General features: G+C 44.1%; 1 protein-coding gene across 2 annotated transcripts; it reads left to right on the top strand.

Moving 5' to 3' along the window:
• The first annotated feature begins 11,633 nt into the window (after positions 1–11,633).
• LOC138604646 (ATP-binding cassette sub-family G member 4-like) lies at positions 11,634–25,614 on the top strand. Of its 2 annotated transcripts, XM_069676603.1 has the most exons (15): positions 11,634–11,687; positions 11,721–11,877; positions 18,245–18,362; positions 19,411–19,543; positions 19,626–19,676; positions 19,805–19,950; positions 20,996–21,119; positions 21,200–21,314; positions 21,413–21,555; positions 23,216–23,314; positions 23,431–23,599; positions 23,717–23,817; positions 24,797–24,955; positions 25,047–25,165; positions 25,321–25,614. In XM_069676603.1, exons 1-15 carry the CDS (start codon positions 11,634–11,636, stop codon positions 25,544–25,546), a joined length of 1,914 nt encoding a protein of 637 aa, XP_069532704.1. In that variant the 3' UTR covers positions 25,547–25,614. The 2 variants fall into 2 exon arrangements, with proteins under 2 accessions (XP_069532704.1, XP_069532703.1); XM_069676602.1 differs by having other exon boundaries at positions 11,634–11,877.
• The last annotated feature ends 2,266 nt before the right edge of the window (positions 25,615–27,880 follow it).

The raw sequence follows: 27,880 nt of genomic DNA, 5'->3' as shown, positions 1-27,880 counted from the left end.
TAAAGACAGCAGGCTCTAGTTTGAATTCCATTAATGAGGCCATGTTTGGAGACACAGCCATTAAATTAAGCACAACCATTTAGTTTCACTTTAACAATATCTGTGTAAAATTTTAAACCTGTGGGCCAAACTTTCTTTGAGCTATTGAGTTTTTAGTTTGTGGTGTCTCTTGCCTCTCCTTATCAGCTCCCTACCGCCCCCTGCTGACTGGCTGCAGTATAGGTCATAAAGCCCGCCTCCTCCATGTTAACAGATGGGACATGAGTCAAACTATAAAATCTAAATACATGTCAAATACATTTTTCTCAAACATGGTTTCTGTCATTATAGTTAGTTCTTATCATGCTGATTTATGTCCAAGTGTTCATTTTTCTGACAAGTTTACTTTTAATTAGTTATTTGATGCTATAAAAAGGGGGCGTGGCCTCATGATTGACAGCTCTGTTAGCAGAGTAGAGGAGGAACGGCGAGAGGAGACGTAACTAACACTAACACTACAGTCATTGAACTTTCCATAAGTGTGAAGATCTGCTTCAGACCGACACAAGAAGCTGCTGCAGACTGAGCCCACCTGAGGGCTCCGACACGGCAAGGACACAAGGTGAATAGAAAACATCATCTAACCTAACAAAAGACAACTTTTATGGTACAACTGGTGTGCTTTGGTAAAATGAGTAATATATTTTGAATAAAAGAAAAGCAAGGCCTTAACACCTAACTATAGGTAACTATTACATAACATTTGGTGGGAAATAAGCCCTCAGGCTGCGGTTCAGAGGTCACAGAAATGTGGGTTACATAAACATAAGCCCACACCTGTCACCCATGATGAAGATTATAAAGACAGAAATCCACATTTCTACGAAGCAGAGGAGTCACTTCTCCCCATGTGACCCGGCGCTGACAGCAGCAGGGTCTGAACAGTAGTAAGGTGTCCCTTCTGCCCCTCCTCACATCCACCTCCTGTCCCGATCCGCCCTCCCTGATAGTGGTGGGAATTTCAACTCTTTTTTTGTGATCAGATAATTTGGCTCAGAAACAAGACACGACTTTTTGAGCTCCCAAACGGCTCCTTATTTTGCAGCACTTTTGGATTTTATAGTTCAGTCAAATTAAACAATATCTGACACATAATTGGATTGTGTGCACATATATATCTTAACTTAAACTTAACTTTGTAATATCCAGAATACTATAATTTTGTATCAAATCCTTCAACAAATCTAACAAACATTTACTCACAGCTCCTCCATTACACATATTGTGCAGTTCACGTATTGTTTTTGTATTTTTATTTTCTTCTTTAATTTAATTGAAGTTCCTTGTACTGCTGTTTCTAGCTTTCTAATTTTTAATGTCTTTGTAGATGTAAACTTACTTACTGATTCCGATTCTTTGTATGTCTATTAATCGATTTCTTTATTTGAACTGGATATAAATGACAGTTTCTTTACCTTTAACATATTCAAATATTTGCAAACAAAACTTTACAAAACTTAGAAACTTAGAAAAAAAAAGTTTGAATTCACAAACAATACTTTTACATTTGCAAACAATACTTTTAAATTAACAAACAAAATTTCAATACATTTATTGTTTAATACAAGACACAAATGTATTTTACTATTAGTGAAACATTTTTTGTTGAAAGAATAACTATCCCAGTTGCTTAACAGCAATAACACACTACTAAATAATATGGTTTAAAAAATAATTACACAATATAGTTTAATTTGTTTGGGATGTTACTAAACCAAAATATTTCTACTCTGCCCAAAAACATTATTCATTATTCAGCACAACATACATATTCATACAATGCTTGGATCTTGATGTTAAAACCAATTTTAGACTAATTTGAATTGTAATTAACAAATACGTTATTAAGCCTTGTATTAATTAAGCCCCCAAAACCGGAAACCCTTGTTCACTTTAAGGAGCTGGTTCTTATGGCCAACTCGTTCGCGAACTACCCCTCCCTGCTGCCTGCTGCCTGCTCGGTGCTCCGGCGTGCAGCGATGCTCTAGATGCGGCAGACTGAAACAGACACTGTTTGATACTGAATGCAGCAGCCGGGGAGGATATCAACATCCTGACTGACACCGCGGAGGACAACATCAACATCGACTGCAGTCAATGTAAGACGATCATTTCCTGTTCTTCCTCTCTCCTCTCTTTCTTTTATTAAGTGTCACTTTTTTTAAAATCTTATATGACTCATCTTTCCCTGTTGTGGATGTGTCACAGTCCAGCCTGTCCCCTGTCCACTCACACAACTCTGTCTAATTATGTGTTCCGAGTCCTTTTACAAAGCTTTCAAGCAGTTAAATGTCACATAAAGTAAAATGTAATTATTAAAATCCCAGAAGCAGCTACCCGAGTAAACACCGGTAAGAAAATCCCGTAAAACGTTTTTTCTTACATAGTGTGTTAATTGGTGTTTTAAGCAAAGCATTTCAAAGGTAAGGTTAAAATAACCTGTTAATCATGATTTTGTACGTTAACAACGTAAACGTTCACCCATATTTTTTTCTATTTGTGGTTATTATGGCGAATAGAAATGATTGACTTACCAAGAGTTCCTATGAATGAAAAAAGTGTTTTGTGTCACAGACCTTTCAAATAATGTTTTACATACACTCCCCTAGCTAATACTTAAATATAACTTTTAAAAACACGTCAATGACGACTAAGATTTTAAATACAAATATAGCCTAAGTTTATAAGTTTAGCAGTTTTTTAAGCCGAAGATATTTAGAGGATATTTTATTCATTTATTTGTGGGATACAGACCTTCCTTAACTCAATGTATTTCCTGTGTTTACACTAAAGTATTCAAACTCATACAATTAACCGTTAAAACGGTGACAGTAAACAATGCTTTCTTAAACAGCATATATTAGTCCGTCTCTGTATTCATATATTCATTTACAACTAATACAATGATTATCAGCAGCAAATGTGTTGGTTGTAAGGTTGTTGAAATAACTAAACTAAAGCAAGAAGTCATCGTGTTGATTTAACTGAATAAAGTTAGAATAAAAGAATTTATGATTCAGTTCAAGTTAAAGCTTTAAGAGGAGCTGAAATGTGAGCAGCTGATAACCTCAAAGAAAAGTGGAGGTTCAAGTGACCTGAATGAACCCCGTGACCCAAACATGATGTCATACAGGATGATGAGACCGTGTTTATTATGATGACAGAGATTTTATTAAAGCAAACCACAACATTAAGATTTCCAACAGAGCCTCGTGGCAGGTTTTAAAATGCACATGGACACAAAGTTCTCTTTTTTGTTGTGTCAGATAGCAAGAATATCACACTATATGTGTATTTTATTAAAAGTGTGTTCGATGTATTTAACAGGAAAGCCTTTAGAAGGTAAGGTGTGGTATAGAATACTACGGAAGCCCTAAGTGGACATGCATTCATACGTTTTACTTATCTCGTTATCTCGAGATAACAAAGCTGGTTTTCTCGTGATAACGGGATAACTTTCTGGCGATGTAGAAAACAGAACAACAGGCTGCTGATATTACAGAGCAGGACATGCCGTGCTGCCATTGATAACAACTGAAGTTACTTGTTAACACAGGACAACAGGAAATAAAATGTATGGATTTATGTCCGCATAGGGCTTTCCTAGTATATAGAAGAAATTAATCCAGCTTGGGGAGGTTTGGGTCAAACAAGCACAGGACTTAGTGGGCGACTGGGATTCGAGTCAAGTGCGACCTACATGTCTTTACTTCCTGCTTTCGTAGTTTCCTTGATGTGAAGTATTTTTAACCGAATCAACGATCTTCTGCTCAAACCAAACCTTGGTGCAGAAACACGACCAAACTGTGATTTCTCTGCTTTGAGCACCTAAACTTAGCTCAGGTCATGTTTAAGAGAAGGTCGTGGTTTGGGCTTAAATAACATGTAAACACTGACTCCTGGTTTCACACGGGACACATACAGCGGCCTCCTGGGTGAAAGACAACGAGCTCTCTGGCAGGAAGCCCTGAAGGCTGCCGTCACTTCGTCATACGGTCAATGCTGACTGACGGACACAAACAGGCTGCAGGGTTTAATGGCACAAATATGCTTCAGACTGTAATACACTAGTTTGAAATTCATGCCATTCATGTCATTTACTACCTGACCTATAAACATGTAATAAATACCTTTTATATCCATTTATATTTTTCTTTTCTTTACAAAGTCACAGTCAAACTTTTGACATAAATACGTCGATCCCAACCGATTTCATTACGGCAATATGTGCCTGAACACATTTATCAGTATCTGTGTGTTTCAGATTAAAGTCGAGGTGAAATGAGAAATGTCATTTTAATCCTTTTAGATCACATCCCCGGTAATATTGTGCATCTATTTGACAAAATAGTCCACAAAAAATACAGAAAATCAATTCCTTCGTATTCTTATATCAAAATCTGATCATTTTTTCTTCCGCTAAAACTAAATTTCACGCGTGCTTACGTAAGTTAGCACCAAACAATTTCAACCAATCAACCTGCAACATTTAGCCACAGAGCACCGAGAACGCTCGGTCAGTTAGCTAGCTGCTGCGCTGTGGAGAACGTCTGTCTACGCCCACTTCTCAACGATCAAATCAAATCCCTCTAATGATATGTCCCGCCTGCACGTCCTGTTTCACTCGGAAATACGTCACGATACGGAAGCTAGATACTCTCGAAATGCCGTTTCAGCTCGACTGTACTTACAGAACATTTAATGAGCTGTGAATGAGGATACTTTGATTAGCAGAGTGCGTTCAGACTCCATAGTGTACAGTCCTCTCAGCAGCACTGTCTGCAGCAGATAAAGCAGAGCATCACCTGATCTGCAGAGTTGGTTTGGAATGTATCTCAGTAACATTTCACCTTTTTCACTGACTACTTCAAGACATCAATTTAATATTTCGACCAGATTTTACCTGCTATTGTCACAAGATTCATCATCACTCTCACACACATATTAAGGGCGCCTAATTAGCGTCTAAAATGATTGCATAAGTGAGCAGTGCATCACAGTCTTCAACAGAAAAATTAAAGCAAACACGAGTGGAGTTGGATTCAATCTCGTGAGAGTGTTTTTAGCGTTGAAAGAGTGATGAAAGAGATGATTGTAGCAGCATTTCTCCAAAGTCATTTTGCAGCAGTGGGTCAAGACGTCATTCCAACACATTTTATTGTTCATACACTAATTAAAAACAAGGCGCTTTATGGGCTGTGCAATGTTAACAAGAAGGTTCAGAGACATCGTAAAGGGAGCAGTTTGAAACACAGAAGAAGAAAGAAGAAGACTGAGCATGTGCAGGTGAAATCTGGTCGAAACATAAACGTTTAATCAACGTCTTCAAATAGTCGGTGAGAAAGTCTGAACCAGTTTGGAACGTCGTCTCAAGGGAAACATGCTCACCAGGAAGCAGCCCTCTGAGCACCTCTGCACGGTCATGTCGGTGCACAAGCTGTTTCCATCACATCCAAAAAATAAATTAGTAATTTATTAATGTCAATAATGGCTGGAATATTTTGCAACTGTAAGTTCTGTCTCTCTCTCTGAGCTTGAGCAGAACGTTGACCCCTCCCCCGCTCTCCTCCAGCTCCTGTCTCAGGACTGTGCAGTGCTGCTGTAGCTTATGGAGCCTCTGTTAGCTTTAGCTCTGAGCAGGAATGTGCGTGAGCTTTAATTTTCTTTTTTCAAAGCCTCCTCAGTGATTAGCTCTCATTCTTACAAAGTCATGGGAGAGCAGCACTGTTAACCTACTTCCCTGAGTGTGTAATATCCTTATGCTCAGTCTTCTCATGTTATGTAAGAACTAAAGAGGCTGCACAGACACGTGGAGCTCTTCTGCCTCTTTTCTGCATGATGTTTTGTTCACTAAATGTTTGCATTCAGTCATAAACAGACTCATTTTCTTAGTGCATACAGCACTTATCTGTCAGCATGTTAAGAGCTGCTCGGCGGGCTTTCTCCTAAAAAAGGTCTTTCTCTGTCACCCAGGAGACTGCTGTCTGTGTCCCATTTGAATCTGGAAGTCAGCGTCACACTGGGCGATATGAACTTAAAATATCTCAGATTTTCTAAATCTAGTTTGCGACCTTCTACTATTATTACAAACCAATGACTGTTTATAAAGATAGACGCTGCGTCTCCATCTGCTCCCATTGTACGGAAGTGATAAAATAGCCCCTGTGATAGGCGCCGCCATCTTGCGATGGTGACGTCATTTTGAGTTTGCGCAGTAGAGATCGGCGGGTGGCGCCGCCATAGCCACTTCCACTAACCCAAGCGCACACTTAACTTAACGAAAAAAACAGCAAGGATTCCGCACGCCCGCGTGTTTAACAGCAGAACAGCTTCTCTGTGTTGGTCTGAGGTTAACGTTCACAGGTATGGAAACTTCAATGACTGTAGTGATTGTTTTAGTTACGTCTCCTCTCGCCGTTCGTCCTCCACTGTGCTAATCCGGAACTGATCGGCTGCAGGAGCCGTATTTGTCAACAGAGCTGTCAATCATCAAATAACACATTAAAAGTAAACTTGGACATAAATCAGCAGGATAAGAACTAACTATAATGACAGAAACCATGTTTGAGAAAAATGTCTTTGACGTGTATTTTGATTTTATAGTTTGACTCATGTCCCATCTGTTAACATGGAGGAGGCGGGCTTTATGAGCTATACTGCAGCCAGTCAGCAGGGGGCGATAGAGAGGGTTTGGCTTCACTTTTAGGGAGCTGTCATGTCTTAGATCTAACGTTAGCTAGCATGCTACTATTTACAGAAAACAAACAGGTAGAATCTCGAGTTTCTCTTTATGTTCAGGATACAAAAGTTTTACGTCTGTTTGGATTTTAAACTTGTCGTTGTATTCTGGGCTCAGACTGGATTGAACTCCTGATCTCAATAAGTCGACTACCTCCTATATAATGGCTGTGTGTCCGAACACAGAGTACATCATTAAAGCAGGGAACATTTTCCTCATGGTACAGAAAATCTGTAGACCAGACCTTTTGTCTGAGTTGGTTCGGGTTAAACCGGGCCATTGGCATGATTTTTTTATCATCACTTTGATGTCTTCCTCTGGCTGTGCGGAGCTGCCCGCTTTATTTGAGTCTAATTGGTCTTTAATCCAGCTGGATTTGGGCATCAAGTCTGAGAGTCAGATGCAGGTGTAACAGTGGTACAGTAGATAATCTGAGGCGGTATGATCCCGGGTCACTGAGTTCCCTGCCTCTCCTCTCTGGACCTTCCACGAACGCTCCAGTCCCATCTGTCGACTCGTGACATGTTGGCATATGTCTCTTCCCTTCCTCGCCTCCATTCGACGCCCACTAAAGACCTTTCCTTGGCTTCTCCCTCTGTGCTGTCAGCGAGATGTGTCCGTGTGGAGGTGTGATGTGGAGGGCAAGTGAAGGAGCAGGCGATTCCCATACATTAGCTTGGCTTGGTGCTTGGTAGTGTACCTGAGTGCGCAGATTCTTTCCCAAGCCAGTGACTCCAGGCCCCTCCAGCTACGAGCAGATCAAGGGTGGAAAAGAAAGTTGATTTTAATCCCCAAGGGGATTAAGAACCCCATGAGTGATTAAATGAGACTTCTGTCTCCAAAAGGACAAATTACTGTACCACCTCAGAGTTGGGAACCGTTTTTACAGCGGTCCGCGCAGAACTAAGTAGATTAGACGTATCTCCATTTCGGTGATCATTAATCACCTTGCGATCACAGGGGAGATCGCATACTTCTGCTGCTTAGAGTCCCGCGAGGTCAATGGAAATGGATTTTGTCTGATGTTGGTCACACCTAAGCTATCTTTTCCCAGGAAGTGTATGTACATGTCCCGTGAAGCCGGACTCATAATGACCCATCAGAGGTTGAGGTGTTTGGTACAAGAGGAACAAATCTGTAACAACAGAACTTTGACCTGAACGGACGAGCTGAGCTGCTTCTACACACACGTTGTTTCCTGTTTAAAACTTACTGAAAGGTAACAAGCATGATGTGCAAACAGGAAGCTGTAAAGTAAACCCACGTGAACCCACCTGGGACAATATTAGACTCCAAGAGCAGCTACAACCATGTGTTAGAAAGGTAGAAAACGTACGAACACAGACTTTAACACGTCTGCAAAAAGAAGAAAAGGTCATTTTAAAAGAAACCTCGTAAAAAACACACGTACGGGCACCTTAAACTGACCTAACCCTGTGTGCACAAGGAGTAAAACAAATCTTCTCATTGAGCTCTTTTATCTGCTGAAAATGACGACTGGTTCAGAACCTAAAAGATGCAAAAAAAATGTTTTTCAGAGCTCGAATAAAGCAAAGAAACAAGTTCATGTTGAAACAACAAAATGTTTTACCTCAGGAGGAGTTCAGGGGTCAATATCTGGTGAATAACCTGGTTTTTAATCACAGCGTTCATTCATCTCTGCATGCTCTCCTCCAGTCTGTCTCAGAGCTGCTGAGTGACGTTTGGCCACTCTTGTTCGATGGCTTGTGACCGTCCATCTTCCTCTTCATCACATTCAGGAGGTTTTCAGCGAGGGTCACATCTGGACTGGGCTGGCGATGACATGAAGAGAGAGATGCTGATTTAAGGAACATTTTGAGCAGTCTCTTAATTTTTTTCAGAGCTGTAAGTCGCACATCGTATCAGAGATGCAAAAGCACAAAACAAACATAGAAACAGGCTTAACTTCCCTCATTAGTGTGGGCCAGTCTGTTGTTCTGTTTTCTAGATCGACAGAAAATTATCACGGAAATCACTCGTTATCACGGGAAAACAGGGTAAATAAAATGTGAGGATGTCTGCTTTGGGCTTTTACAACAACAAAAGATCTGTTAGTGGACAAACTTTTAGCAGGCATGGTTTCGTAGAACATTTAAAAACCTTTTTGTCATTTAAACTTACAAAATATGTAAAACTCTGGTCTCAGTTTAAAAATATATTCTCTTTACTTTTGTAAAACGTTAAAGTCTTGTACCGACAGTAAACCTCAGCAGTGAATGTCCTCCAGCCGGACTGTAACTCACATGAGACCTGGCTGATTCCTTCACACCTGAGAGGCCTGACTGGCTGCTAATGTACTCATCATACAGTAAGTGATATTGAGCTGCAGTAGGGTTACTACTCAGACACTCGTGCTCTCTGTATCTCTCACACACACACACACACACACACACAGCAGAGACGTGCTGCTGCTCACCGCTGTCTGTGCATCATCAGCACTTTGCAGAGGAAGCAGCTCTCTGTCTGATCCGTCTGCTGGGGAACTGCTCACCAGCCCGCTGAGACGTGGTCCTTACACAAGTATTGATTGCACAGATGGAGGCCATTTGATCTGATATGTCTCTGACTTTGTTAGCTTGTGTTTGACTTTCAGTCTAAACAACGTGTAACAGGAGGCTGCGGCCAGGCTAGCGGCGTTGTAAGGCTGTATTTGGCACCACATTGCTTTGAGATGAATGTTCCATTTAGTACATTAAGTTAAATGTTATATTAGTCCATAGTGGCTTTAACAGTGAGTGGCTCATACCTGGCTTAGCCTTCTGATCAGGGATGTTCAAACCATCTGATCGTCTGCATCACCAAACCTCACCCTCAGCTCGTCCTGGTTTCCTTCACCCCAGGGCAGCAGTAAATCACACCATCATCGTGTGCTTCATGTCAAATTCTTTCTGAAGCGTCGTGAACCGTCTGAGCACGTCGGCCGTGCAGGAATCGAACCCCAGAGGCACGTTTAAAGGTGAAGTCAGGCCTCTACAGCGTCATGCCACGTTTTCAGGTCAGGTCATACTGAGCTATAATCTCTGTATGTGTTTATTATGTCTGCATGAAAAGGTGTGAACGCTTCAGCTCATTTATCTTAGATCTCATCCTCGCTCTTTGTTATGACCAACATCAGACGCTTCGCCCAGAAATGAACCTCGACTTTGTACCGAGATACAGCTTAAATCCCAACATACGCACATCTCAGGAACGCCTGAAGGAGGGAACATATCTACTACTGCTGAAGAGATGACTCTTTATATACCAAAGGTTAAAGGTCAACTTCACTGTGACATATTTCATTCTTCTAAAAGCGCTTTTCCGGCCATCATTTTGTACCAGATTAATGTTGATTAAGATTGTTGGAGTGATGAATCACAGCAGCTGTGAGTGTGCAGTTACAGACAGACATTAAAAGGTGTACACAGCAGAAGTGTCCCCGTGCTCGTGCTTTACTAACATCCTCTAGGTATCTTTAAAGGAGCAGTTCGCCCCTGGAAAAAGCCGCTGTCAGTCAAAGCTGGTGTTCTCTGTAATATAGAAGCAATAATATTTGACATTGGCGCCAAAGCTGTGGAGAAAGTTGTACAAACAGCTCGTGGTTTCGCCCATTCTACATTCCTACAACACCCAGCATGCATTGCACCCCTCCCTCTGAAAGGAACGGCCCAGCGAGAGACGCTGGAGTAAAACACTACCGTTTCACTGCAGGCGACGGCTCGGAGCGGGACAGAATCTGAAATACGAGGAGAATATACCGGTGCATCGTCTAAAAACTCTTCAGGTCTGCAGTCGACATTTCAAACCTGACGATTCTGAACGAGACATGACATCAGAGGCGGCGTCCTCGATTGAGGAAGCGTAGTTCAGCGAACTCCCTGGCCTCCGCCAGATGACGGCGGAGGTTTTCCAGGGCCCACTGGAGAAGCGGATAGCGTCCTCCAAAGGCACAGAGTGAAATTGCATTTTTTAAGTTAGCATATAAAGTTTATAGTTAATGCTAAGACAACCAAGTGTTATAATATTTGCCAGCATTACTGTCACAGGTCACTGGCAGGGTGTAGTGAAGAGCTTGCTGGTGGGGGTCCTGGGCCGGGGAGAGAGGGAGAGTCAGATGCAGGTGTAACCAGGAGGAAAGTGCTAAGGCAGGCCGGCAAAATGGAGTTCCTGTAGAGAGGGAGAACAGGCAAAAAAACAAGTAGTAATACCGGCAGGCTAAAAGGCGAACAAACAATGTACGGCACAACGATCCAGCAGGGACTGACTGTCGGTGCAGGGTTCTTGTAGGGGATGGTGATTGCTTGATGGCAGGCAGGTGTGCAGAGAGTGATAGCGACAGAGGTCAAGGGGGGAGAGAGCGCTCCTCACTCAAGACAGATGTCACGGAGAAGGACAGTTACACAGGTTACAGCAGCTCTGCGTCCATCTGAGAGACGACCACTTCCACTGTTGATTAAAGGACACTTTCCTCTTGCTCTAAAGAAGGGGATCTACTGACAGTCACATGATCTGCAGAGAGAGAGAGGGACGTGATTTGGTTTTATGTCCCTCCTTAAATGACGGTGCGACTGATTGTTTTCTTTTCAGTATAAAAGTTTCTCCCCCGTCTCAGCCACAGCTAAACTTTTATTCTGTGGCAAACGGTTAAAATTCCTTCTTTCCCTTTTCCTGCTGCTGCCTGGCTCACCTGTCCTGCTGTGTTGTTGCTTCACGTTAATTAAATGACCTTCAGATCTGCTTACAAGGCGCCAAACCCCCAGGTGCAGGTGTATAATTAGACATGTCAGCAGATGATGAAGCATGTTGACCTCTGTTGTGTTTCTCACCCTCTTCCTCCTGCAGACAGATCGCAGATATGGACAATAAGGCGCTGGAACCTGACTCTGTGAGCATCCCCATGGAGGAGGCCGTCATGTGTAACGGAAGCAGCCAGCCTCAGCAGCAGCAGGAAGCGTCTCTGCTGACCCACCTGAAGAAGGTCGAGAACCAGATCACCGAAGCTCAGCGTTTCTCCCACCTCCCCAAACGCTCCGCCGTCGACCTGGAGTTCATCGACCTGTCCTACACCATCCAGGAGGGACCGTGCTGGAGGAGGAGAGGTAACATGCATCCATTCATTCTTAGGAAGGACGGCAGGAAGTGAGGACAATGTACCTCCAAGTTTTCTGAGTCTTTTAGCTTCGAAGTAAGACTTAAAATCAAGTTCTTTACCTGAATGTGGTGCATCATGGGTAATTTCAGTGTGTCTTTGGGACCTGGGTGGATAGGGTGTCTCTGTGCAGCGTCTCTGTTCTGGATGTCTGACTTGACGCTGGAGGACGGGGAGCAGCTCGTTCCCCCCTCGGCCTTCACACACTCATCATGCTGCACTTTGTGCTGTTTTTTCAGCTGCTTCAACAAGTTAGTCGTGTTGCTTTGCGGCGCAGACGCAGGTTTCATGACCTCTTTGCTCATTATTTTGTCTTTTTAACATCACTTTCGCTAAACCTGAAACACCTCCAAACAAGCGCTGACGAGCCGTTTCAGGGGACCAGCTTTTCGTCTTCTCTTCCAGACATTTGACTTTAGTTTCTTCGACCATCTCTGTTGTTTACTCTTCCTCTCTAAACTGCTGCTGAGAGGTAGGCGCTCATCACGACGTGCCAGCTCCCCCAAACGTGAAGCCAACACCTCTCCATCGCCCCCTGGGGGAGTGGCTGGTAGTTTAGGGAGCGCTTTTTTACGGGCGGAGCATTTTAAACGTGACTATCAACGTCAATCATGTTTATTAATCGTGGGAAGACAAAATCATGATCAGGATTATCCATTATCCATTATCTATACTGCTTATCCTGTTCAGGGTGGCGGGGGGCTGGTGCCTATCCCAGCTGTCATTGGCCGAAGGCGGGGTACACCCTGGACTGGTCGCCAGTCAATCACTGGGCTGACACATTGAGACTGCCAACCTTTCGCACTCACACCCACACCTACGGGCAATTTAGAGTCACCAATTAACCTTACAAGCATGTCTTTGGACTGTGGGAGGAAGCCGGAGACCCTGGAGGGAACCCACGCATGCACGAGGAGAACATGCAAACTGCGCACAGAAAGGCCCGCCTTGCCCAAACCGGGGTTTGACCGGTGACCTTCTAGCTGTAAGACAACAGCGCTAACCACTGCACCAACGTGCAGCCCATGATCAGGATTAATATTCAATTAATTGTGCGGCCCTATTTGGCGCTAAACTGCTCAGCAAAGCCAACATGGACGCCCAGCCAATTATTGTCGCGTCGAGATGCCACAGAGGTCGACAATTTCAGAAGTTGACTCAGGTCTTCCTGATTGATGAGTTAAGATTTCTTTGCAAATTGTGATGCAGTGTGTGAACAGACTGAAATGTTAGTGGCTAGAAATCAAGCTCCAAGGATCCTTGTTGGATGAGTTATTACGTCAAAGCTTGACTGGTTCTTCTGTTGTTTGGTGGCTGGTTTCTGGTCCGTTAACAGTTTAGTTTGTGTTTCGACAGCAGAGCTTTTAGAAGGCAGCTTTGTAGCTATGTTGTAGAAGTGGTCTCGAATAGTGACAGCTGAATGTTGGGTAAATAACTCACCATCTCTGTCCTCTGCAGCTGACTGTCAGAGTGAGACAACACTTTCTCATTGGACACATCCCTCTCTCACTCTCACTCTGTTTATCGCTGCACTTCTGCTGACCTGACGCTCACACTTACTGTAACAAAACCTGATCTGTATCGATCTTTCCTGTCCGGAGTATTTCCCCACAAAAGCTTCCCAGGATCCATCAGTGTCCACACAGTTTACGCAGAGGATCCATGAACACTGTGCAGTGAAGTCAGAGACACTTCCACACATAAGCAGTAGCTATATGCTTTAATTTTTAACAACTTAACGAGCACAAACGATCAAAGTCTGTTGGATGTTTATCCTTCTGCACTACAGCTGATGATCGATTTGTGCAGCACGCGGGTTAATTACTGCGTCTGTTGTTAGGTGGATTATTCACGTCTGCATCTGATCATGAAACAAGCTAAACACAAGTGGAAAACCTTCACTATGAGACCCAGTGATCCAACACCATGGTTCTCAACTGGTGGGTCGGGACCCAAAAGTGGGTCGTGGATGTGTGCTTGGGGGAAAAAAAGTTGTGGCAAAAAGTCTGTGCTGCGCTTTTATTTTGAAGGACATGGGTCACCTAAGATGTGCGTGCAGCAGTAGTGTAGTTTAGTCACACTCCATGTATCCACAGATTGGGAAACCCCAGCTCCAGTCACATTTACATTACACAGTAGTTGCATTTACCTGTTACAGTTTGCACTTTGACCTGCTGGTCAGGTAGCTGCCTCAGGTCCAAACTGCACCATTTTTTATTAAATAAATTTGAGTGGTTGAAAAATGAAATTTGGGTGGCGATTAGTCACTAAGGAGGAGGTGGTGGGTCCTGAGGTGAGCCCAGTTGAGAACCACTGATAACATCCATCCATCTTCCTCTGCTTATCCGGGGTCGAGTCGCGGTGGCAGCAGGCTAAGCAAGTTAGCCCAGGCGTCTCTCTCCCTCTGGGTCTGCCCCGGGGTCTCCTCCCAGTTGGACGTGCCTGGACAACCTCCAAAGGGAGGTGCCCAGGAGGCATCCTAATCAGATGCCCGAACCACCTCAGCTGTCTCCTTTTGATGCAAAGGAGTAGCGGCTCTACTCCAAGCTCCCTCAGGATGTACTGCAGAGTCAGCAGTAATGCGGGCGTTGCACCGGACTGTCGTGGTGAAGAAGGAGCTGAGCCTGAAGGCAAAGCTCTCAATTCACCACTTGATCTACATTCCAACCATCACCTGTGGCCGTGAGCTTTGGGTCGAAAGAATGAGGTCGCAGATACAAGCGGCCGATATGAGTTTCCTCTGCAGGGTGTCTGGGCTCAGCCTGAGAGAGAGGGTAAGGAGCTCAGACATCCGGAGGGAGCTCGGAGTAGAGCTGCTACTCCTTCGCATCGAAAGGAGCCAATGATCGAACAGTCAGCTCATAATCAAAATTTGAATAATAATAACAATTAAAAAAGTTTTTCCCCTCACTCAAAGAAAGACAACATTCGTACTGTTGTTAACTTGACTTATAAAAATTATTATTAGATTAATAATCGTGTTTACATGCAGCCGTACATGCTGTGATTGTTTTTGTTGGCTAGTTGGTTTGTTTGTTTGTGACTGGGAACTGTCACTTTCAAAGCTTTTCAATAAGAAGCCTCTGGAACTATAACCCATGCAGTGGTGGCCTAGTCTCTGCTTAGGCTCACCTAAATCATGGGGAGCGTGAATGGAGCGACGCCTGCGAGCTAGTTCAGGCAGGCACCTCGAGCTGCACTGATTCAAACTCTCCACGATCACCTGACAAACACTTCCTCCCAATCTCCACCCCAGCATCCACCTGCAGGCTCCAGCTCGGGCCTTTAAGCTAACATCTCATCACTCCTCAGACTTCTGCATGTAAAGTAAATCTGTGAGGAGTGATGAGGTCGGAGCCGAGTCGCCAAAACACAAGCTGTGTTCTGCTGTGACCAACATGAGCCGTCTGTTCCTAATCTATTCAGGACACAGAAACAACCAAAACTACGTAACGTGAACCTTCCTCACCAAAGCGTTCACCCAAAGTATTAAGTTTCAGTTTCATCGTGTCCTGTCACTGTGTTTGCAGACCTGAGAGTCAGTATACAGGAGAAGTGTCTCTGCAGGTGTGAAAGACTGAATGTGAGTCATAAAGCAGCCCGTCTCTATCCTCCAGTGTGATCTTAAGTGTTGCACACGTGTGTTTCTCCTCGGAGGTTTCCAGTAAGTGAAGCGTCGTCTGAGACAGTTTAGCTCATCAGTTATGCAGCTCGACAGTGTGAGAAAAAGGACAGAGGAGAGGAGATGAAGTGAAGGAGACAGAAGACACTTTCAGTCTTTAAAGAAACTGCAAGAAAAGACGAACGCATTTGGTTCATAAGGAGCTGGGTCTTTAGCTTCATCTTAAAGGGACTCTGCGGACCGAATGGAGTTTGGTAGCTCGTTCCACCACCAGGGGACTACTGAGGAGTCTAGTTAGAGACTTAGGGCCCTGTTGTGTTGGGAGTACCAGGCGCCTGTCATTGGCAGAGCGGAGTGTAGACCTGGATGAGGGCGTTCAGGTAGGCAGGAGACGTTTTTGTTGCTGTTTTGTAAGCGAGCAACAGGGTTTGAATTTGATGAGAGCAGCGACTGGGAGCCAGTGGAGGGATATGAGCAGAGGAGGGATATGAGCAGCGGAGTGACGTGCTGTTTTGGGTTGATTGAAGACCAGTCAAGCTGCTGCGTTCTGGATCATCTGCAGAGGTTTGAATGTGCATGCAGGAAGGCCTGCCAGTAGGGAGCTGCAGTACTGTACTTTATGCAAACCTCTTAATCACATGTTAATACTGAACAGGAACTGAGAGAGGACGCCTACAAAACAAGAGGGCCCAGATTCTGGCAGATTCTTGCTACTTTTAGTGCATGACATGATCTGATAAAACAACTCTGTTCTGATTCCACGGGGAGCTTCTACCTCTCCGTGTGTGCGAGGCTGAGGCATGTCTGAACACCCTGATCAGCACAAACATCCCGAGTGCAGCGAATCACACGGAACATTTTGTTTTTCATTTAAATCACATCATAACCTGCAGCCAAATGTAAAGCTCACAAGTCTATTCAGCAGTTATGTGTTCCATGAAAAACACACCAACATGACAGCAGAGGATTTACAGCTTGTGGCTACAGACATATAAAGTTATTCTCAAGAGGAACACTTTGTTAGCATGAGGGGATGTGTTTCCAAGGGGAGAAACAAAAACAGAACCATGAAGCAACTGGAACTTAAAGCTTGTGGCACTGATCGACTGACAGGGTGACAGAAGCCTTTCCCAGCATGTAACCTCGATTTACAGATTCTACGTTAAAATGTAGAATCTGTTCACGCTTCTGGTTTCCAGCTGTAGTGCATTTGAAGTCCTGGTAGTATTAACCAATCACGTATCAGCAGGCTTCAGTGTATGCAAAAAAAAACAACAGTTGTATTTCTTTACTTTTAATGAGGTTTAACTAAAGCCTGATGATAAGTTAGACATCTCTGTCCATGGTGCTGAAATAGCCATCAAAATAGATATAATGGTGTTTTCACTGCTCGCTTGGATTAACTATTTATTTGCAAGTATTTGGGAATATGAGAAAGAGCTTCACATAAACAGTGTTGAATAACACCGTAGGTCGCTGAGGTCACCTCACTTTGCCCTACCATGGCTTCTTCTGAAACAGAGACTCCAGCTAAGTCGCTGAAACGGCGAGCTGCCACAACTACGTTCTGCTTCTTGTGTTGGTCATGTGATCCTCGCTTTGTACAGCTCCGTCAAGATTCACCTGGATTTACACCTATCAGTGTTTGAACACAGGTGCATCTACAAGTCAATAGGTACTTGGCTTGGAAACTGGAGTTCCAGTTCAAGTCGGGATACAGACCAAGTATAAAATTGGGGTTGGTAGAGGGAGAGATGCCCTTGAGTTAGGGGTGCTCGTCTGTGTGCAGCCCCCTCACTCTGACAATTAAAGCATGTCCACAGGGTCCTGTTTGTGCATGTTCAGACGAGTTTGCATGTTCCCCCTGTGCATGCGTGGGTTCCCTCCGGGTACTCCGGCTTCCTCCCACAGTCCAAAGACATGCTCGTTAGGTTCACTGGTGACTCTCCCGTAGGTGTGAGTGTGAGCGTGAAAGGTTGTCTGTCTCTATGTGTCAGCCCTGTGATTGACAGGTGATCAGTCCAGGTTTAATCCCGCCTCTCGCCCAATGACAGCTGGGATGGACCCTGAACAGGATGAGCTGTGTAGATAATGGATGGATTAATAGATTCTCTTCTTCCGCCATGACGTCACATCTACTCTAAAGAAATGATGATTACTGATCTGTGGGCATTAATCATTATTGTAGTAAAGAACTAATAAGGTGGATTATCAAAGGTGTTGCTGCTGGAGAAATCATGAATTCTTCAACAAACAGTTTTATTTAGTCGGCTAAAGTGACGACACACAGAGCAAGAACCAGAGAGTAGAATAAACCTTAAAGGAAGGTTAAGTGAAAAGTGTGCTGCTCACTGATGTCAGATTGGATCTTAAAGCAGCATCCGTCTGCCGTCTCCACCTGTGAGATTATTTAGTTGTAGCACAGAAGAGAAACTGCTCCTCTCAAAGGTTATAAACACGTCTAGTTGAAAAATGATGCAGCTCAGCGCTCAGAGCTAATGCTGTTAGACTTAAGTGCAACATTTGATACCGGACATCACAGCACACACGCTCACAGACTGCAGTGCTTCTCCTGTTGGACGAGGAGGAGGTTCTGTAGCTGAAGACATTTGAGATATTCTTGCAATGACAAGTCCATTTTTTACAGATGTATAGGAAGTCCTTGTGTGTGAAGTGTCCTCTTTGTCGTCTGCAGGTTTCAAAGCCTTACTGAAGTGTCTCTCTGGGAGGTTCTGCAGCCGGGAGCTGATAGGGATCATGGGGCCCTCAGGGGCCGGGAAATCCACGCTAATGAACATCCTGGCTGGATACAGGTGAGTCTGAATTCCCTTCTCTTCTACAGATACATTTAAAGGAGTTCGTCTTGTCGACAGTATTTAAGCACAAAGTAGATTGCAGGTTAGCAACACAATTAGAAGCTTTTATCACAAAGCAAAACTAAACAATTTTTAAAACCTGCTCCCATTTTTTTAAATAAATAAAAAGTACAAAATCGTTTGGAATTGCTCCAGTAGAAGGCTCCATCCTGCAGACACAAATCAAGCTGTAATGGCTGCATCGTAATCCTCGGGGGCAAATTCACCGGATCAAAGTCCGCTAAAAGTTCTTGTTGTTTCCACTGACAGGCTCAGATTGTTACTCTAAGTGTCTGACAACATCTCAGAAAGGATCCCTACAGAGAGAGACCTTTTTGTTACAGAGGAAGATGATTTTTTAAAACCAGAAAAGTGTTCTTGTCAAACTCACCAGACTCCATTCACAAAAACACTAATTATACCTTGAAGAACACAGGGCTTGCTCGTCCACAGCTGCCTTGATCAGTTGGTTATTATGTAACATAAATATTTTGTTGGATATGAACTAACTATTTAAAGCACAAAAGACACATAATTACACAATAAAACTAACCAAACAAGCAGGGATAGACCAGCCACTCCCATGGGTTACGAGGTAAAATTACTGTTTTTGTGAATGGAGTCTGGTGTCCTTGAAGAGAGCGGCGTAACAGCTGTTTCTGGTTAAAGAAATCATCTTCCTATCTCTGCAGGGATCCTTTCTGTGATGTTGTCAGACACCAATCTGAGCCTGTCAGTGGAAACAACAAGAACTTAACCGGTTTAACCGCTGCGTTTAGATTGCAGCAATTACAGTCTGTTTCGCAGCAATCTACTGAAAATTTTTGTCATTTAAATATGTAAATAAAAAGGTCCCAGGTTTGGTTTAGAAATAACTGAATTCCCTGTTAGGCCTCACATACCTGTTGCAGGAGGCCTTGTGTTTGTGCCTCACCTGTTCAGTCCTTCCCTTCCTCTATCATCTGTCTGACTCTGTGAGCTGTCTGTGTCCTGCTGCTGCCTGCAGGGAAACAGGGATGAAGGGTCAGATCCTGGTGAACGGGAAGCCCAGGGACCTGAGGACTTTCAGGAAAATGTCCTGCTACATCATGCAGGAAGACATGCTGCTGCCTCACCTCACCGCACGAGAGGCCATGATGGTGAGCTGTTACTGAGTGTGCTTTTATTTCTTATTTTCCGTGCACAGTTGTTAAATACCCGTTTTGTTCCTCTTTGCTGCAGGTTTCAGCAAACTTAAAGCTGGATGAAAGTATGGATGTGAAGAAAGAACTGGTGAGCAAAACAAACATCTACTAGCTAAACATACACGAAACAAGAGTGTTGCTTTCACCTGAAAATACTGAATTCATATTTAAACTGACAGGTCAGAAGTTCTCCCCTCTCTGACTCTCTCTGTCCAGGTGAACGAGATCCTGACAGCTTTAGGGCTCCTCGACTGCGCGCACACTCGCACCAGCTCGCTGTCGGGCGGTCAGTGTAAACGTCTGGCCATCGCCCTCGAACTGGTCAACAATCCTCCGGTCATGTTCTTCGACGAGCCCACCAGGTGAGGCGGACAGGTGCTGATGGGAGATGAAGGTTCAAAGAAGTCTTTTTAGAACTTATTACACTTTAATCGTTTATAATCTGTGTCTATTAAATGGTTGAGAATATGTCGACTAGACTTTGACCACCACCATGTTAACCCCACCAAAATAAAAGCGTTATTTATCTTTATCTAAATAGCGAGAGCCTTTCTGTCTTTGGCTTCGTCCTGCTGTACACAACAAGCTGCATAAATGTGGGCGCTGTTTGTTATATTTGGGTCTGCATGAGTGAAACTGCTGACATTGTTTTATCTATTTTTCTCTGCAAGAGTTCATTTTTAGAGTCAAGGCCCCAGAGCAGTACCAGCTCATATGCCAGATGGTACCTCTGTAATTAAGAGTTGAGTTGATGAGTTTTAGGAGTCAATCCACCACCATGTGTCCAACTATGATAACAGTCATTATAAACATGCAGCCAGATGTCTGTTTGGACCGATGGCTGTGTATAAAGATGGACGACGCGTCTCCACCTCCTCTCTTTGTACAAAAATGAAGCCAAACACGTTACGCCTCCTCTCGCCGTTCCTCCTCTACTCTGCTGCTCGTGAACAGAACGCTGCAGGAGCCCCATTTTTCAACAGAGCTGTCAATCATGAGGCCACACCCCCCTTTTTACAGCATTAAATAACTAATTTAAAGTAAACTAAACAGAAAAATGAACACTTGGACATAAATCAGCATGAGGAGGCGGGGCTTATGAGCTATACTGCAGCCAGTCAGCAGGGGGCGATAGAGAGGGTTTGGCTTCACTTTTAGGGAGCTGTCATGTCGGCCATCTTTGTATACAGTCTATGACCCAAACAGCAAAGCATATTAGCAGGGAGAGAGAGAATCCAGCAGCTAATATACCTGAGGAGCAGCACACACAGGCGAGTGCACTTCCTGGTTCTCTCCTAAAAAGGGAAGGAGAGCCCACACAGGAAGTCAGGAGGGCATCGTACCATAATAAACTCTCACAGGACCTCCTCCAGCTGCTCATTCATTTGTCTCCCTCTCTCTGCTCAGTGGTTTGGACAGCGCGTCGTGCTACCAGGTGGTCTCACTCATGCAGTCCCTGGCGCTCGGAGGACGGACCATCATCTGCACCATCCACCAACCCAGCGCCAAGCTGTTCGAGATGTTTGACAAGGTATACATCTGAATATATGAGGAAATGATTGACAGTTTCTATTGTGTAATTAACCTTTAATGATTGTTGCTCATCCGCAGCTTTACATCCTCAGTCAGGGTCAGTGTATCTACAAAGGCACAGTCCCGTACCTCATCCCCTACCTGAAGACTCTGGGCCTGTATTGTCCCACCTACCACAACCCAGCAGACTTCAGTACGTCCACTTCACCTTTATTCTTGTATTTGCTGCAGCAACAATCTGAAACATCTCCTCAAGTATCTGCGTGTCTTTAAATCCTGTCTCTGCTCCAGTCATTGAAGTGGCATCAGGAGAGTACGGAGACTTGAACCCGGTGCTTTTTGAAGCAGTCCAAGGAGGAATGTGTGCGTTAGAGGAGAAGAAGAACCCATGTGATACCAACGGCCCGTCAGTGTGTACAACAAAGTGCACGATGGTATGTGGTCGTTGATTTTCTGCTAGATTAGATAAGGCTGCTGTGGGGCCTCAGACCTTTGAGAAAATATTACATAATAGATTTACTTTGAAGGAAAGAAGCGGACAAAGCCACCGAGGACATGGTCTCTTTTTCCCCTCCAAAAACAGCTAAATACTTACATGAATTAGATATTTTGTTAGCTGTATTTACGTTGTGATGACCAGTGAACGAGGACCCAGATGCACAACACAGACTCTGAGTTTTTGGGGTAGTAAAGGCAGGTAAAGGGAGATGGAGGTGGCTGTTCTTCTAAAAATGTAGAATCTGTAGACAGGAGTGTGGATTTTAAGTACGGGAAGTGTCCTGGTTTCCGTTTGTAGTACGTTTGTAGTCTTAGTAATATTGACCAATCACGTATCAGCAGGCTGCGGCATATGGAGCGTGGCTAGAGGTGTAAGGGCAAGGCGAGGAGTTGAGGATCCAGCAGGCAGGTTAAGGCAGACAGCCGGGCAGGAAGGCAGGTGGGGAGAGTGGTGATGCTACGGCACAGAGCGAAAAACTTCTCCAGTATCAAACATCAGGAATGAAAGGAGATGAAGTCTACTGCAGTAGCTGAAACAACAATCTGGCGACGAGTGGATGGAGAGCCGGGGTAGTAAACTGTTGGGAGGGGAGGTGTGCAGGTTTGACCAGGTGTGTTGCATGAGCAGCAATCAGCCGGTGGGAGTGTCAGTGGAGGAAGCCATGCCCACACACACAACGATACAGACAGGTATGGTGACATGTTTTAACAATATAGCATCTTGACTTTGCTAACGCTCAGGTTCATAGCTCCAGAGGCCCAGGCTCATGGGTACTGTAGTTTTTACACCAATCCAAAACGCCCAAATAAAAAGACAAAAAAGATTCACTATTGAGGGTGATGACGTTGAAAGGATTAAAATTGGTGGTCATCACATAAACGTCAGAACCCCAGATTTAACCTGTGGGAGATGCGACCAGTACTTGGTGTGCAGAAAGCGGGCGATCACAGTAAATGATAATGGATATGTGGGCGGAGACTTCCTCTCCATTCTGCTGGTCATTGATTACAGTCTGACTTGCAACTTGAGAGGCGACAATGGATTGATCTTTGGCAGCAATGAACAGATGTGCAATGGGTTTCAGGATTGTATTTTAGCCAATGAGATCGTCTCGTTTGCCTTCCACGTGGACTGTTGTCCTGTAAACAACCGAACTCCCGATGCAGACGACAAACCGTCTGAAAAATCTCTTCTCTGTAGTCGTGTTCACATGCCTTTTTATCCACTTAACTCTACGCGGGTTCTGGTGGATACATTTTGTCACCTTCCTTGGTTTTTCAGTGTTCCTGCTAAGCTAAGCTAACTGGCTGCTAGCTGTAGCTTCATATTTACAGTACAGACTTATGAGTGGTATCATACCTGTCCTGTAACATTCCCAAAATGTCAAAGTAATCCTTAAAAATGAACGTTTTTATGATTAAATGATCAAAGTCTTACAGATAGCTAGCTAATATGAAGTCCATATGGTGCATTTAAGGAAGCATAGCAGTCTGTTAATCCAGCCCTGACAGCAGAAGTTGGTGCTGTGCTAAAGTGTTGTTATGTGTTGTAGATTTCAAGATTCGTCATGAGATAATTAACTTCTATCTCTCCAGGATGCCGGACACATCGAGAGCCATACTTTTGCCACAAGCACGCTAACGCAGTTCTGCATCCTCTTCAAGAGAACCTTCATCACTATCTGTCGAGACCAGGTGGGTGACAGAATATTAAAGCTGTACGATGGTTGAAAACACATGAAGTATTTATCCAGCAGAAAGTAAAATAAAAAGTGACACTACCTTAAAGCTCTTCCTGCGTCTGTTCTCAGGTGTTGACCCACCTCAGACTGATCTCGCACATCGCCATCGGTGTGTTGATAGGTTTGCTCTACCTGAACATCGGCAATGATGCCAGCAAAGTCTTCAACAACACCGGGTTCCTCTTCTTCTCCATGCTCTTCCTCATGTTCGGAGCGCTCATGCCGACTGTGTTAACCTGTGAGTCTGATCGGGGGGGGGAGGATCTACTCATGTTAGCTCTTTTCTTGTTGACACTGTTTGTGACAATCCATGAGGTCCAATTTGAAGATGTGAATGTTTTCTGCACGTTCCTAGTTCCTCTGGAGATGTCCGTGTTCCTGCGGGAGCATCTGAACTACTGGTACAGCCTGAAAGCGTACTACCTGGCCAAAACCATGGCTGATATCCCGTTCCAGGTGAGCTGGCAGTGCTGGGGTTAGAGGAGTTGGGTACTGGAGTACACTTGCAAATACAGCTACATAGTGTACCGCTGCACTCTAGTGTTAGCTGAAGGTACTACGAGATCAATTGGCACTTCTCAGTAGTTCACACTTTGGGGGGAATTCACTAAAGGATTGCACGGCTTGCACCTTGTGTATGCCTAGACCTGACACAAATGACGCAAATTTGGCCCCTTCCTATGCAAATGAGCCTTGTGGCAAAAAGCACCTAATTCACAAACCGCAGCGCTAACAGCAGCGCGCAGTGAGAGTGAAAACATGACCGTCTGCAGAGAGCTGGTGGGAACTACAGTGCAGTATTATAAGGGCTGCCACGCTCTGAGTTTCCTGACATCATGTCTGTGAATACATTCTGTAAATAAGATATTGTCATTATTGTTATAATCGAGAGATCAATCGGGCCGGGGAGGTGCAACGCTCAACCCCGGCACGCGGGCACACTTTGTCCACACGTGTGGAGACGGTCTGACGGCATGACGGGGATTAATGTATGGACGAGCGGCTGTGGGGGTTCGCTCTGGAAATGCAGCTGCGTTACAGTGATACTAAAACACCTGTCAAGTCTGGGCTCTGTTAAAAAAGCTGCCCCCTCCTCTCCCTGCTCATCATCGAGCTGTGGGTGGAGGTGACATCCGTCAGTGTGGAGCTCAGTTAATGCCTGAGAGCAGAGAGAGGAGGTGCAGACAGCTTCTCTCCACGATCAGGCACAAAACAAGAGCTCTGGGCGAGTTTATGCTTGAATATCATGACAGCAATTTGCTTTGTGAATCGGAGCTGGTCTGCTGAAATGTTGCTCCCGAAGAACCTGAGGAAATATCCTCACATGCCTTTTTTGAATTTATAAGAAGCAGCTTCTGTATGGTTTCCAGGAGTGTGCAGTTAGAAGATAGTTCATTATGTGATGTTCCATCACTGAATAAAGGTGTCATTTCAGGTGATCTGCCCCATCATGTACTGCAGCATCGTGTACTGGATGACAGAGCAGCCTCCCGAGGCCAGCCGCTACCTGCTCTTCATCGCCCTGTCCATCTGCACCGCCCTGGTGGCCCAGTCACTAGGCCTGCTGGTGGGGGCTGCCTCCTCCTCTCTACAGGTACTGCAGGTTTACAGTTAAACACGGGATTTATTGGCTCATGTAATGCTCAGAACAGAGAGAGAATATCTCCTTTTTCTTACTTTAACAGGTAGCCACATTTGTTGGACCTGTCACAGCCATACCTGTGCTGCTGTTCTCTGGATTCTTTGTGAACTTTGACACGATTCCCAAGTATCTGCAGTGGAGCTCCTACGTGTCTTATGTCAGGTAAAATGACATTATTCATATTCATAGATTATATTTTTATAGATTTAGCCATTGTTTCGAATGTCACCAAACGACTACAAAACTCTGTTGATCTGGAACTCAAAAATCACCTGACTTTAGAGTTAGCCAAATGAGCGTTTGTGTCTCTCCCACAGGTACGGCTTTGAAGGGGTGATCCTCTCCATCTACGGGATGAACCGCTCGGAGCTGGAGTGTCCCGGGAAGGTGTGCAAGTTCCAACAGCCTGAGGAGGTTCTTCAGTTACTGGATGTGGAAGACGCAAAGCTCTACATGGACTTCATCGTCCTGGGCATCTTCTTCATCATCCTGCGGCTGGCCACCTACCTTGTCCTCCGCTACAAGGTCAAGTCAGAGCGATAGGTTTTAGCTTAGCTCATCTTCCAAATCTCAAAACTCTTCCTGATGTCATTCCGGACCTGGACTCTTCTCTGTGCACCGAAAACAACCTCTCTCTCTCTCTCTCGTGGGTTTCAATTTATGTGCTGCTAAAAGGACAGAACATACATTCTACCGCTATTGAGGGCAGTTACCGACGAAGCAGAGCAGTGACGTCATCTCATAAACCCACATGTACCTGTTTTACCTCAGACATCAGGACTGAAATCCTGCACACAACGCCAGATCATCAGTGAGGCGGGCAAAGAGACTGAGCCACATTCAGCAGCTTTTTCTGTCCATTTCACGTCCCTACAAGGCGGATGTGTTACTGTAGCACTTATTAGAGTGGACGCGCATGTTTAATCTACACTGTGCTGCCGTTCTGTCTTTGGTGCACAAAACTGCCCCCTTGAGAAAAGCAAGTTTACATTGATGTATAGAGCCAGTGTCCACATAGTGTTTTTTCCAGGCAGAAAAGTACGGTTGCATCGTTCCTGAATTCACTGCCTTTTTCTTCTGATGGAAATCATTCGGGATTGCCCTCGACGGCCACCGTAGAAAAGTGCTGCCATGCGGTTGGAGGAAATAAACATTGCACTTGTTTTTGTTTATAAGCATGCCTTTATATAAACTGACATCACTTTGCATTTTGTTATCCAGCCTATTTGTTATTTAAGCAATATCACACGAGAGGGAGTGCTGCATGGCTGTCCTCTCGACCAATCACAGCCGTGCTTATATTCAGAACAACAGCACTCCCTCTTGTGTGACGTCCCTTATACAACAGTTTAAAAACAGAATCTAGTAGAAAACCGTTCAATAACTTGACTGGTATGTTTTCGAGAAACGCATAAACATTTGCCTGAACTCTTTGGGGGGGAATTCACTAAGAATGAAATGCGGCCGCAGATAGCTCCATAAAATGTGCATCATTTGCTCTATCTGCTCCTCCTCAAGGTCCGATTCACAAAGCAAATTGCGCTGATGACATTCAAGCGCAAAAACATTTACATAGCAAGGGAGCAAATTTGCCCTGAATGTTTGCATGACGACTCAGCGATGAAACGGCACGGGAGCACAGAGACGCTGTTTGCTCTGCAGCGCACTTTGGGGAGCATTTAACCCTCTGCGTGTGCTTCAAGAATGAGTCTTTTTGTGTCATTTGAACAGGTGTAGAGGGCGCAAAAGCGGCGCAACCCTTTAGTGAATTAGGCCCTTTGTGTATATCTACATATTGTGTACATTCATCAGTGTGTTACCAACCAGTAAAACAAGAGTGGGTTGATAGTGGCTTTAGTGGCTTGTGTGATTCAGAGGTAACAGCTCGAGTGCTCTGGAAGATGACTGTTTGCTGTAACATTAAGAAAAGGTAATCAGAGCAGCAGATGCGGCGTGATACACATAGTTTAAAGTTCCAGTGCTGTTGTGCTCTATCAGCACATATGGAATGCCTCTTGTCCAATCAGATTACTTGGTTCGAACCAGTTGTTGTATTGTATCCTCAGTGGGAACGATTTAAAAAAGATGCTGCCTTTAAGTAAAAGAACACTTTGTGGACACCGGCCCTAAGGTAAAGATGCCTGAGGACAGGCGTTTGCACTGGAGCAGAGGTGTGATGTGTTGTGCCTGAAAGAGTGAACACTGGATAAAAGCAGCTTGTTTGTGTTCCATATATTTTTGTTGTCATGTGACTGAACTTGGGTGACATTTTTGGACTCCCAAACCATTAACTTCCTGAAAATCGAATCATTGTTTGAGCTAGATTATTTTTCCACGTTTGTAGTTGTAAATTAAGCTTGTTATGATTGTGTACCGATATTTGGTATTTTTTGTACTTCCACAATAAAATCTGAAATCTTGAGAATCTTAGTCAAAATGCAAATCATGTCAGCCTTAATCATTTTATACCGTACTGTATTATCTGTAGTATTATACGCATCTGTAACTATAAAAAGGTATTTAAGCAACTGTATTATTATTTTGTGTCCACACTACATCCACTGATGCTCATGCAGTCATGTTTGGTGCTATATGAACTTTCATGTTTTATTTGAATTACATAACATAAAATATTCCTCTGGACTGTACAGTTAAATGATACAGAGCACTTGGAAAACAACCAAAGAAAAACTATTTTAACTGGAAGTATGTTCACATTTTATTAACCGTGTATTGTCAATCTTTCTGTTGTTTTTGTTTTTGGCTGTTGAATCATTTACAACTTAACTGTACTGTACAGCTATGTAAAGTGTATGATATTTCAATAAACACTGATCAAACTAATTCAAATAAATTATATCTTCATTATACCATGGT

This window comes from Semicossyphus pulcher, unplaced genomic scaffold, assembly GCF_022749685.1.
Source record: "Semicossyphus pulcher isolate SPU_LCO1_2020_fin unplaced genomic scaffold, fSemPul1.0.p SCAF_26, whole genome shotgun sequence".
Classification (NCBI taxonomy): Eukaryota; Metazoa; Chordata; class Actinopteri; order Labriformes; family Labridae; genus Semicossyphus; species Semicossyphus pulcher.
Note: the sequence above shows the minus strand (reverse complement) of the source record. Positions and strands in the feature narration are given on the sequence as shown.